The 13,298-nt window shown below is 39.6% G+C and overlaps 1 protein-coding gene across 2 annotated transcripts in view; it reads right to left on the bottom strand.

Annotated features, from left to right (window-relative positions):
• SYTL5 (synaptotagmin like 5) overlaps positions 1–13,298 on the bottom strand; it is a 287,943-nt gene that overhangs the window by 125,737 nt on the left and 148,908 nt on the right. For both annotated transcript variants that reach the window (XM_058292189.2, XM_058292188.2), the window contains exon 2: positions 6,912–7,368. In XM_058292189.2, coding sequence (XP_058148172.1) covers positions 6,912–7,030 — 119 coding nt within the window. In that variant the 5' untranslated portion in view covers positions 7,031–7,368. The remainder of the gene's footprint in view (positions 1–6,911; positions 7,369–13,298) is intronic.

Genomic DNA, 13,298 nt, shown 5'->3' with positions numbered 1-13,298 from the left:
TCAGTTTTCATCATGCAAGAGCAATGGTAGGACCAAAGTCATAATGTCTTTGGATGGTCCTGTACAGTTTCTAGATCAGAACTGAAAATTAATATCCTTCAGTAAACACCAGGCTAAAGAAATGATTTCTGTTTTGTCAGATTTCTTTGACAGCTACTATTAAGTCTGTGGGTGGGCTTTCAACAGAGTCTGAATAAGTGCAGTTATTACATAAACATCACAGTATATAGGAAATGGAGACAGTATGGAATGAGCAAACTTCAAATCTGATGTTTATCAGGTAGGAAAATTATTTACTCTCTAAGCTTCAGTTTCCCCATTTATAATACATTATAATAGTATGTATACCTTGGTGTTGACATGGGGGTTAAATAAGGATACATTTGTGAATTGAGTAATGCATTCTTTGGTGTGAAGGAGGCATTGGATAATTTACCTTCTCTGTTTTTCTGGTCCTCCTGCAAGGTCAGATATATTACTCAGAAGTCAAAAAGGGCCTAAGACTTGAATCTCAACAGTGTCACAACACCTGCTCTCCAGTTCATTGGACTCACTCAGGACAACTAACAAGGAGATGATGATGGACAACAATAATGACAGAGAGTCTGCAACTGCAAGCAAGATAGTCCCATCCATCTGCCCAATAGAATCTAAGTCCCCTCTCAATTAGAGGCAGAGTGGACATCACCATCCCAGAATCCTCAGGATTGGGGAATGAACGATGGACTAGAATAGACTTAGAGTTATTCTACCATATAATTATTGTTATTCTAGCCATGGAAGAACTGCTATAATTGAAGTAGAGATAGTGCCCACTGCAGGTTCTGAGGGGAGGGAGAGGGAAAAACAGATGTAATATTGAGGCATTTTTGGGACTTGGGAATTGTCCTGAATGATATTGCAATGGCAGATATAGGTCATTATATATCTTGTTATAACTTACAAAATTGTGTGAGAAAGAGTGTAAGCTACAATGTAAACTATAATCCATGCTTACTGGCAATGCTCCAAAGTGTGTTCATCAATTGTAACAAATGTACCACATTAATGAAGGGTGTATAATATGGGAAAAGGTGGGAGGGGTAGGGAGCGGGGCATATGTGAATCCCCCATATTTTTAATATAACATTTAAGTAATCTAAGTATCTTTTTAAAAAATAAAAAGCATATTGTTTTTTTAAAAGATCATATCAAGAAAGAGGTACAGAGACTAAAAACAGCAAATAAATAAAAAGAGTAAAAAAAGAAGGGGGGGGAGGAGTATGCTAAGAGGGCCCTGAAGCCCGACTGCATGACTACAAATTGCAGCTCTGCCCCTTACTAACAGTGTGACCTGGGACAAGTTATCTAACTTTGCACCACAGTTTTCTCATCTCTACATGGGGATATTAATAGTTCTTATCTCATTGGGAAAATGAATTTGCAGCCTACCCCTCACAATTTTCCAGAACCTTCTGCTATTTATTGGTATTTTCTATACCTCCAGATTGAATTTACTCTTCTACAACTGACAGTGAAATAGATTTAAGCTGTTCCAAGACATGAGCCACTACAGATGGGATGAGGCATAAAAATTCCCTGGAGATGGCATAAAAATCATTTGTGAAATCCAATGGATGTGTCATGATGATGGGAATGAGTGTTGTTGGGGGGGGGGGAGAGGGGGGGTGGGGGGGTGGGGTTGAATGGGACCTCACATATATATTTTTAATGTAATATTATTACAAAGTCAATAAAAAATAAAAAAATTTAAAAAAAAAATCATTTGTGAAATCACTTAACCTCCCAGGTAGGAGCCCATGTTCCATCTTTGATATCTGATTGTCTCTAGTCCAAATCCATCTTATCTCTTGAACTATAGATTTCCAGCTTCTCCCTGAGAAGGCTAGCAGGGCTTTCAGGTATATACAGCCAAAACCTACCAAGATGTTTTTGTCAACACTAAGGGTCAGCAAACTATGGACTTTGGGCTAAGTCTGGCCCACTGCCAATTTTAGTAAGTAAAGTTAATTGGAACGGAGTCAAAGCCATTCTTTTACATATTGTATATGGCTGATTCTACACTATAAATGTGAAGTTGAGTAGTTGCAACAGAAAACATGGCTTATTGGAGCCATATTTGGCATCTTACAGAAAAGAGTTTGCTGAGCCCTGATCTACCACCTGGATAAAGCCTGATACAGGACTGCAAACTTCTTTATGGACCCAACAAGTACTAGGATTATGTCTCTGCCCACCTCCATTATTCCAACATTAAATACATAGCACTTGGCGCATAGAAGATGCTCAATACATGTTTGATTCTCACTGATGAGGTTTGCAGGATGCTTTTAGGTAACAGAAATTCTGATTCAAACTGCTATAAAAACCAAGGACATATATCATCTTATTTACCTAAGAAGTCCAGATGTGTGATAGGCTCTAGTATATCAGGACAGTAATTCTCTGTTATTCTTTTGGCTCAGATTTGTTGATGTGTTGGCTTTCATCCTTAACAACAACCGTGATAGCTTGTTTCATTGAGCATGTCCGGTGGGAGAAAGAACCTTCTATAAAATCTGGGCTGTATGTGTGATTGTGTTATCTTTGTAATCTCATGTCCACCTCCAGGCCAATCATTTTGGATGCCAGGGGGATTCCAAATAAGGATGGCTGATTACAATAAAAAAATCTACAGCTGGAGCTGTGAGTGGGGTACACGCCTGAACAAAACTGGGGTTCAGTTAGGGAGGAAGAGCAGAGAAACATATGATGTAAGGCAACCAATGAGGTTCACCATTGAGACAAGCCTAATATTAGGTACCAAAGAAAAGGTCAGCCCAGATATATTATGTATGGTGGGCAAATGGAAATAATGTCCCCTTAGAGAGAATAACATCCACAAATGAACTGCTGAAATGAATACTCACTTAAAATTGAAGATTTTTATAGAGGTTAATAATACAAAGTAGACGTATAAGATTATTATTTGTTTTTAGATGAGGGAGATCGAGTAGAGTTAAGAATTTGTTAGCCAGGTTTTTTTGAATAGATACAATGAACTGTATAAATGTTATGCTAGTCTGAGTTGTTCCAAAGTTAGAAAAATCTAAAGCATAAAATAACAGACTTGTATTTTGTACTTCTAAACTATCAGTATTCTTTTCAGTTGAATTGCTGTTGATGGCTCAATTTTCTTTGGGACAATTCTTCCCTCTTTCTTCACTGTATTGAAGCCATCAACAAATCTAAGTGATTCGTTCTCCACAGGGAACATTTAAAATACTTTTATTCTCTACCAGTCAAAGCCTGAGTTTGGTTATCTTCTACCACTCCTTTCTGCTTGATCTGTAAGAGAAGTATAAATATATTTGAGACTTTGCTGATGAGCCTAGAGTGCTCTCTCAGTAGGCAGATGCCCCTCCCTTTCCTTACAATTCATACTTGCTGGGAATTATCAGGCTTGCTAAGTGCCTTCTGGGTACAAACAACTTCATGAGCACCCAGAGACCAGTTTCTCCTTAACTAATGCCATGCTCCCATGGGTAGGTGGACTATGGTGCATGGTTGGGCATCCGGCCCAAGATGTTGATTTCATACAATTTTTTACATGCTACCCATTCTTCTATTTTCTTTGACTCTAAAGACAATCTACTCAGACAAATACACAGACAAACAATAAACCCACTGCTTCCTAACATCCAATTTTATGAGTTTCCAGATCACTTTCTCTTAGTAATCTCTATAATTCTTAAAAATTTCCTTTGACTTCAATTTCCTTCAAAATGCCATTGGTAGACTCTGAAAGCAATTTTGTGGTTCATAGTAAAGGGTAAAACATACTTTACTTATATTTGCCAACCGTCAAAAGTCTTTTCACCTTTCAAGGCCAAGTTCAAACATTACCTCCTCTGTGAAAATGTTCCTTCAATTTCTATCTTATTCATAATTACTTGTTCCCCTAGGCTCCCACAAAATATCATCTTATACCTCTGCAACATGGTGAAAAATTAATATTGTAATAGCTAGCTCTAAAGTTTACTGTTGCAATAAAATCTGTTGCACAGGTAAATTCTTTGTGTTGATGGTTTTGGAGGATATCAAGTAGAAATGGTTAAGATCCTGTCTGGTCTGGCAAAGAGAGAGCAAAGAATAGCCACACTGGTGAAATGCAAGGAAAGGAGAAAGGAGACTATGGGAGTGGGGGTCAATTTCCCATAAATCCCCAAAGACAATGTCCTCTGCTAGTTTGTGCTTACTTCATTCAATATTGCACTGTCTTTAGCTGATCATATATCTGTCCCCCCACTAGATTGTGAGTTTACATATCAGGTTCTCTTAACCTTTGTGGTGTTGTAGATTTCCCTGACAGCCTGGTAAAGCTTATGGACCCTTTCTCAGAGTCATCTTTTTGTCTGCATAAGAATTACCAAGGAAATGTATTATACGCAAGTAGTTATTAAAATATTAAAAATAAAATTGTGAGAACAATAATATAGGTGCTTTATTACCACATTTAATAACAAGATCTTGTGTCAGGCCTAATATATATATATAGAGAGAGAGAGAGAGAAAGACAGACAGACAGACGTGCATGCGTGCACACACACTCAGATGCTGGGTTCTCAAGAAGTCAACTCTGGAATGTGGATTTGTGTGGAAATGATTTATTGAAGAAGTGCTCTCAGGAGAAACCCATAAGGGAGTAGAGGAGGCAGAACAGGGAAGGGGAGAGGGGCAAAGGAAGGGTTTGATTTTTAGGTGAAGTTCACCCTCACCCTGATCCCATGGGGAGCTTGGAAGCATCAATTGCACCTCACAGTCTGTCCTGCCTTAAGGCAAAGTGTTCCTGTACCTGTCAGTCATTGGCCTTCAGGCTGCCCAAGTAAGGTCATAAGCTGAAGTTTACTTGGCGCTTCCAGCTCTCTGATCCTATGGGTGAAGCATTTCCAGTTGCCCAAAGGCAGTACTCTGAAGAAGTTGCAAGTCCTTAGAAGTACATGGAAACTGAGCTATGAGCACACAGGTGTAACCAAGGGATGGATCTGAGTGTAGCACTGAAAATGCCTACCACAACTAGTAAATCAAGGGCAGCACAAACCAACCAATAGAGATAATGATTGTAGCCATCAAATATGGAGCTTACTGCATACTAGCATCGTTCCAGGCTCTTTATAACATTAGCTTATCTAATCTTTACAACAATCTTATGAGGCAGACAGTGTTATTATTTCTATTGTGTCAGATGAGGGAGACAGATTTATCTACGGAAGCATCTTGTGTAAAGTGACAAAAAGATTTCACAGTGCAACTGGAACCCTGGATGTGTGACTCAACAGCAGGTACTCTAAACACTATGCCACCCATGCTAGCATGGCTGCTCAACACATGAGGCCATTAAGAATGACAGAGCCTGAGTCATCTAGCCTGGTCTCATGCCTTGAAGGCTCAGAATGAAACAGAACAACACATCTAAAGCAGTTAGCACAGAACAAACACTCAATGAATATTAGCCACTGCTGTTAATAAAGAAGGGAACAACACATAGGGGCTATAATTTATTTTCTATAAATCTACAAAGGCCTTTCTTCTGTTTTCCTCAAAAAAGTTTAGAGTTAGATAAGCAACCACCTTATTCTTGATACATCCCATGCAGCATATTAGAAAATTTAATCACTTTTCATGACTGGACTACTAATGTTAAAAACATCATTTCTGATTTCTTTAAAATAATTGACTGCATTTCATCACTATTTGAATTTTAAGCATAGAAATTGTGCAATAATTTTAATCAAAACATTTCTTTCTTTAAGTGGTTCAATATCTTAGAAGAATAGAAATGAAAATTCTGAGTCCTTAACTATGAAATAGCTCCAATCAAGAATATTCCAAAGTATTTCCATTTCTGAGACTCCTAGTTCATTTATGCATATTGAAGATTTCTGCAATTGTGAAGACAATTTTATGACAAATTTTCTCCAAAGGGAAAGTTTCCGATTGCCATTTTGGAAGCTAAACTAGATGTAAAATCTATATAGGTTGCCAAGGTGGCAGTGACTGAGGAGAGAACTGTGCTTATTTCTGCTTCCTTTTTTCTTCAGGGCTGAGACGTAATAATAACCAAATATACTTAACAACAAGCATAGAACAGGCAGCAACCAATCACAGTGGATGTTGCAAACAATCAAAACAAGGCTGTAACTATTCCCAACAGAAGATACAACTAATCAGAACAAATGCTGGCTGAGATCATACCCATCAGAACAAACTAAGGATCAGCCCAGTCCACAACTGATGTGAAACCCAGCTTCCCATATTACTCAACTTCCCTTATATGAACAGGTATTACAAGAAATTCAACTGATTTCTGGGTCACAATGGGAACTTTTCACTCTTCGGATCCCCCTCCACTATTCTTAGCTTCTGTGGAGGCAAACCCCCAAAATGACTAACCTGAGAAAGATGTTATAAATAAATAATAGCTAACATTTACTGAGCACATATGTGCCAGACACTAAATCCTTACAACAACTCTATGTGTGTGGGGAAACAGTTATTATCCTTGCTTTATTGGGAAAGAAACTGAAGCATGAAGAAATTGAGTAATTTGCCTGAGAGCACATAACTAGTACATGTCGGAGCTGGTACTCAAACTTAGGCAGTCTTTTATCTTAACTACTAATTATCATGTTATTAGGAAATGGGCGTTCTCATAAATTATTAGCCCAATTCCATCCTCCCCACCCCCTGGCTAAAGGGTAAAGAGCCAAAGATGTTTTTTAAAAAATATTTAGGCTATTCCTGGGAACCCGTGAAGTCACTGACCAACATCTGTCCCCATGGCAGTCACAGCCACCCAATTTCAGATCCAAATTGTTTCAAACAAGCAGAAAGCAGTCAAGGAAGGCAGAAAAGATAAAAACGAATATTACCTTATTCTCTTGTCCTCCACTTTTTTCAAATATTCATCTCTCTTTAGGACTCCCAGGATCATTTCCTTCTCATGATCTAATAAAAATGACAGGTTGATGAACTCTGAGTTCTTAGACATGGTATTTCAGCAGCAGCTCTGAGTAGCAGTGGATGAATCTTCCAGAAGGTGAATTGATATCCACAATTCTTAAGGTCCTCTTGACCAACCCAGAGTGAGTCAGTTACTCTGTGTACAGTGGTTTTTACAAGGCCTCTGCAGAATTGCTGATGGTGGTTAGGTATTTTTTCAGACTACATAGAAAACAGGCTCCAGTGGGATTACATTCCATGAAAGTCATTCTTGTTTTAACTGAAAAAGATCTCCAAATTCTTTGGCATCTAGACTCCTTAATGATGTTCACCTTCGATCCTTCAGAAAGCTAAGGAATCAGGAATCAGATCTGCTCTGACAGAATCCTGAAAACATTGAAAAGGTGGAGGAAAGAGAGGAGAAAAGAATTAATTAGAGCATTGTTACCATAGCGCTTGTAAAATTGCCTAATTTTTGGATAGTGATGTACCTAACTAAAAAAAAAGCTTTCTATCAGTAAACATGATTTATTAAATGCTTATTATGTGCTTTTTTTTTTTTTTTTTTTTAAAGATTTATTTATTTATTTAATTTCCCCCCCTCCCCTGGTTGTCTGTTCTTGGTGTCTATTTGCTGCGTCTTGTTTCTTTGTCCGCTTCTGTTGTCGTCAGCGGCACGGGAAGTGTGGGTGGCACCATTCCTGGGCAGGCTGCTCTTTCTTTTCACGCTGGGCGGCTTTCCTCATGGGCGCACTCCTTGCGAGTGGGGCTCCCCCACGCGGGGGACACCCTTGCGTGGCACGGCACTCCTTGCGCGCATCAGCGCTGCGCATGGCCAGCTCCACACGGGTCAAGGAGGCCCGGGGTTTGAACCGCGGACCTCCCATATGGTAGACGGACGCCCTAACCACTGGGCCAAAGTCCGTTTCCCTATTATGTGCTTATTACCATGAAATATTATTTATATTTAGTTGATTTCTGGTTCTCTATGCAAATTTCATTTCTTCCATTATAATGTGCTTCCTATGCTAGCTGCTGGGTGAATTGGGACACCACTTTGGGACATTAAGTGCACAGTCTGGACTGTCTACAACAGGCCAGGGCCCTTCAGTGGCTCCCTTTCCATTTCCTTTCCCACACCTAGCACCACAGCAGAAAAGCACTGCTGGTGAAACAAGTATGACCTGGCGCTATATTTATCAACCAAAATATGTCTCACAAACACAACGTTGAATGAAAACATTAAGTTATAGAAGTATTCATGTGGAAGGATAGCATATATGAAGGTGACTACTTGCAAAAAATTATATATAATTTAGGACTCCATATATCTGTAGTATAAATATAGGGAAGTATGTGGGAAATTCAGGATCACGGTTACCTCCGTGGGACAGAGAGGGATGCAACCAAAGAGAAGAACACAGGGGATTCAACTGTACTCAACAATGTTTTATTCACATGACTGATGTTTAAATCTCAAGATGTACATGGCTGTTCGTGAATTATTGTAGATACATATTATATACTGCAAAATCAATGTTGTTAACAGAGGAAGTGCACCAAACCCTGCCTCTCATCCTAACTCTTGAGCATATTCTTTGAATGTCTTGGCACCTAGATTCTCCCTGACCAGTCTCTCCAGAATGATGACTCTGAGGGTGATCTACCTGGTGTTGTGATTTTTGCATCATCTCATGACACTCCCTTCATTTTCTCCCAGCTCTATCAACTACAATTTATATGTGAGCTATGTGTGGTTTGCTAGGCTCTAGCCAGGCTTTTAGGCATAACTAGAAACAAACCCAAAGGCTGCTTTGGGACCTCCCATTATCCATAAGGTTAGGATGACCTCCAAATTTTAAGAGAACTGGGAAGGTGGGATTTTGTCCAGAGCCTCCGCAACTTTCCAAAACTCATGTGCTCGTTCTATGTGTCGTTAACCAAACCAGAGCTTTGCTGAAAGGACTTGGAACTGAACTACTTCCTACAGATCAAGAGCTAGGAGGAAACTGCCCAGGTCAGTGCAGACTCTCTGGATTACTTCAGCCCTTTCCTCCATTTCCAAAGCCCAAAGCGGCAGCAAGGATCAGACGGACTCAGAGTTGCCACAAACAAGAAGTAACAAGGTTAAGAGAAAAAGGGGTACCTCAGAAAATTTAAAGTAGCTTTCCCACTTTAGTTTTTTCATCACTGTCAATTGTGGTCTCTTCAGATGAAGAATGCAATTGGTTTTTCTACCACTTGTGTGCCTCATTTTATTTTATGATGAAGTAGAAAAATCAATTTGAAAACTCACTGAATGAATATCTTAACATGACAGCCAATTTCACTTGAAACAGTATTTTGTGTTTGAAATGTCAGAGATTTAGAATGTTCTGTGTGAACTTTAAGAATTGTGTTTAGAAATAAAATTGTCTCATGAGGATTAAATTAACAAAATTAGCTGAATTTTTAGTCGCCTGTACCAGGACTAATAGAGCTGGTTTGTAAAGAAGATTAGAAGTATTGAAAACTCTACAAGAATATTAGGCTGTCTCCTCCAGTTCTGGCAGGTCTGAACTATTATTACAATTTCAAAAGATAGACTCTAACTGATGATAATACATTCCTTCTGGAGAAATGCAGGGTGGAGAAAAGGAGATGGTGAACCTAGGGCATAGATACAGGAAATCTAAGGAGTTAGAATGTCGAGGGTACCAATCCAGACTTTGACAAGGGAAGAGGCACCTGGGCCCCAAAATGAAAATAACCTGTTCATTCCCTGTGCCATATGGTCCATGTCAGGTTCATGGAGTCTCAAGTCATTTGTTAGCAACATCATATTGCTTTGTCTCACTCAAATTTCACTGCCTTCCAGTCACTTTCAATTGTAATTTGGTCTCCCATACAGCTCTGCCTTCAGAGAATGAATGTTCTGATTCTGTGAACAGAATTTTCCTCGTTTTGTTTAGTTTTTTTTTAATTCATTTTAAAAAACAATATTACATTAAAAAAATATGAAGTCCCATTCAACCCCACCGCCCCCACCCCACCACTCCCCCCACAGCAACACTCTCTCCCATCATCATGACACATCCATTGCATTTGGTAAGTACATCTCTGGGCATCACTGCACTTCATAGTTAATGGTCCACATCATAGCCCACACTCTCCCACGTTCCATCCAGTGGGCCCTGGGGGGATCTACAATGTCCTGTAATTGTCTGTGAAGCACCACCCAGGACAACTCCAAGTCCCAAAAGCGCCTCCACATCTCATCTCTATCTCCCATTCCCCACACCCAGCAGCCACCATGGCCACCCTTCCCACACCAATGCCACATTTTCTCTGTGGACATTGGCTTGGTTGTGTCCATTGCACCTCTATGTCAAGAGGGGGGTTAGATTCCATATGGATACTGGATGCAATCCTCCTGCTTTCAGTTGTAGGTACTCTAGGCTCCATGGTGTAGTGGTTGACATTCTTCAACTCCATGTTAGCTGAGGCGGGTAAGTCCAATAAAGCAGAGTGTAGGAGTTGAAGTCTGTTGAGGTTCAGGGCGTGGCTATCATATTGTCGGTCCAGAGATTCAAATCCCCTAAATATATCTTAAACCCCAACACCAACTACAATTCCAGTAAAGTAGCATGAAAGTCTTGTGAAAAGAGATCCCATCTAAGTCCAGTTCCATCATGCAGAAACACCGGCTCCAAAGAAGGGCCAACTGGCATGGCAGTGAACCCCATCTGCCATGACCATAGAACCCGTGGGTCTCTTTAGCCCTCAAAAGAACCAATACCTGGGGTTGTATGTACTTTATCTGTTTTGTTTAGTTTTAATCTACGCCTGATCTTTTCTCTGTGTGCTGACCAAATCAAATTTCTGAGCCTTTATACTGATGACCAGCATGGCTGTGATGAATTCACCTAAGTATATATTGTCTTATTTATTTATTTATTTATTTATTTATTTATTTATTTATTCTCCCCTTCCGCCCACCTGCCCCGGTTGTCTGTTCTCTGTGTCTATTTGCTGTGTCTTCTTCTTTGTCCGCTTCTGTTGTTGTCAGCGGCACAAGAATCTGTGTTTCTTTTTGTTGCGTCATCTTGTTATGTTAGCTCTCCGTGTGAGCAGCACCATTCTTAGGCAGGCTGCACTTTCTTTCGCGCTGGGCAGCTCTCCTTACAGGGCGCACTCCTTGCGTGTGGGGCTCCCCTACACGGGGGACACCCCTGCGTGGCACGGCACTCCTTGCGCGCATCAGCACTGCCCATGGGCCAGCTCCACATGGGTCAAGGAGGCCCAGGGTTTGAACCGCGGACCTCCCATGTGGTAGACGGACACCCTAACCACTGGGCCAAGACTGCTTCCCTATATTGTCTTTTGATACCTCTTTTCAATCAGTTCATAGCCCCTCCTGGAGAATCCCTTACCCACTACACACTTTAATTGAGGGAAAAAAAAAAAACGAGTAAAATAGTCATGAGTTCATTCTGTCCAGACTCAATCCTCATTCTTTTAGTTAGATGTGCCCAGTAAACACTAGTCAAAATAGGAGGGGTAAATTCTTGTTATTTTATTCATCAGTTCCCAACTTAAACAGATCCCTCTTCTTAAACATTTCAGATGTGAATTTTTCCTCCTGTGGATAGCCTTGTCCACAATAGATGAGCTAAAATGTCTAGAAAGATGACAAGATGGTTTGTATGTCATTCTGCTTCCTTTCAGCATAGATAGCTTTGGACAGGTCATTAACTCTGCTGAACCACAGAAAGAAGGTGAAAATAAAAGTCTCACTGCATTACATAGAGACATGCATTTAAAAAGCATCTGTTTTGAGTAACACACACTTAAAAATAATAGGGATGGATATTTAAGTTAAGAGAAAGGGAATATGTAAATTTATCTCATTATGGTTTATTCGAAATGCAGCTTTAAAAATAGAATGCTTCTGGGAGTGGTCTTAGGACAAAATTCATAAAAATAAAATTAATTTTCAGTTTGCCCATTACTGTGTGACAACACAACTGTTAGATGGATTTTTGGCACATTCAGAAGGAGTTTGGGACACTTAGAATACCAGCTATACAACAGGTGCAAAATTCACCTGGGGGTGCCTTTCAACTAGATGAGCAGTCCTCCTGCAGGGCAGCTCTAATCGGAGTACCGCAAGACTGTCAAAAGGTAGAAAACTGCCCATCCAGCTAGACACTGTTGGGAGAGAAGTAAATAACACTTTCACTATGAACCCCCAAGCTGAAAGCCTCAAGGGCAATGCTATAGAACCAGGGACATTATTTAGCATTTCTTCTCACACATTCCAACGGGTGTGGTAGCTGAGATTCTTTCCCCCACAAAAGTATTGATTCTCCAAACAATAAAAGGTAGGCCAGCTGAAAATACCATCAGCTTTATATTGATATTCCTAGGGCAACATTCTTAGAAGATTCCACAATAACAGCTAACACTTAAGTAGCAGGAAACCTCATGACTGCTCCCTCATGAAATTAACTCCAGAAATATCCTCATTTTACAAAGGACAAAATTGAGGCAAAGGAAAGTTAAATAACTTGCCTAAGGTTACCCAGTTAGAGAGTGGTGAAGCTGGGGTTTGAACTCAGACCAGTCTGGTTTTAGGGACCCTGATTGTAACCTTTACATTCCAGTGCCTCTCTCAGCCTCCGTGGACCAACAGTATCCCACAAGATGTTATTAGATATTCTGTGGAACTTTTTAAAGTTCTGCAGTCCAAAGGAAAATGTGAATATGTTGAGTTTCATGGTTAAACTTTTTTTTTCTTATGTTTATTGAGAATTTTCACGGAACCTTGAGTTTGGAAAAAGATGTTTACTATTATTGGTTTTTCTCTTGGCATTGTATATTTTGATATTTTTAAAGAAAAGATTATTTCTACCACCAAGACCAACAAAATTCTATATCACCAAAAAGTTTTACAGAATAGACGACACATAATTTTAAAATATCTGTACAATGGATGTTACTGCCCATAAAGTTAAAAGAAACAACAGATAGACTGGAAGAACAAGATTGTTCCATATAAAATAGAAAAAGAATTAATGTATAGAAAATATAAAGATCTACAAATTGCAAGACTATGATCTCAATAAAAAACTGGCAGAAGACAAGAACAGGCCATTCACAGTATTGACAATTCATGAGTAATTCATAGAAACATGAAAATATGCTCACTTAGCTCACTAGTAATAAATGCAAATTAAAACAAGGAGAGATCTTTTTCATTTTCCCATTAGATTATGAAAATGTGAAAAACCAAAATTCATACAATCCAGTGTTTGTTGAGGGTCTATGGAGATGGC

The sequence above is a fragment of the Dasypus novemcinctus genome, chromosome X (assembly GCF_030445035.2).
Source record: "Dasypus novemcinctus isolate mDasNov1 chromosome X, mDasNov1.1.hap2, whole genome shotgun sequence".
NCBI lineage: Eukaryota > Metazoa > Chordata > Mammalia > Cingulata > Dasypodidae > Dasypus > Dasypus novemcinctus.
Note: the sequence above shows the minus strand (reverse complement) of the source record. Positions and strands in the feature narration are given on the sequence as shown.